The 248-nt window shown below is 50.4% G+C and overlaps 1 protein-coding gene across 1 annotated transcript in view; it reads left to right on the top strand.

Moving 5' to 3' along the window:
- ACSBG2 (acyl-CoA synthetase bubblegum family member 2) overlaps window positions 1–248 on the top strand; it is an 11137-nt gene that overhangs the window by 5975 nt on the left and 4914 nt on the right. Inside the window, 1 exon segment of the mRNA XM_009875715.1 lies at window positions 1–115. This exon segment is cut by the window's left edge and continues 40 nt beyond it. Coding sequence (XP_009874017.1) covers window positions 1–115 — 115 coding nt within the window.

The following is a 248-nucleotide window of genomic DNA, read 5'->3' as shown; positions in this document are numbered from 1 at the left end:
GGAGGTGGTGGTGAGCTACCTGCCCCTCAGTCACATCGCGGCACAGATGTCAGATATTTGGGCGGCCATGAGGTTCGGCGTGCAAGTTTTCTTTGCTCAGCCAGATGCATTAAAGGTAAAAACACCAGACGATAATAAATCCTGCACCCTTCCACCTGCTTGTAGGTGAGGTGGGTGCTTTCAGACAAGCACAGCTGGCTTGCCTCGAGGTTCTGAAAGCTGTGCTAATTTGATTTATTTGCACAGCA

Source organism: Apaloderma vittatum, unplaced genomic scaffold (genome assembly GCF_000703405.1).
Source record: "Apaloderma vittatum isolate BGI_N311 unplaced genomic scaffold, ASM70340v1 scaffold33128, whole genome shotgun sequence".
NCBI classification, from domain to species: Eukaryota; Metazoa; Chordata; class Aves; order Trogoniformes; family Trogonidae; genus Apaloderma; species Apaloderma vittatum.
The sequence above is the reverse complement of the archived record's forward strand: the minus strand, read 5'-3'. Positions and strand labels throughout refer to the sequence as shown.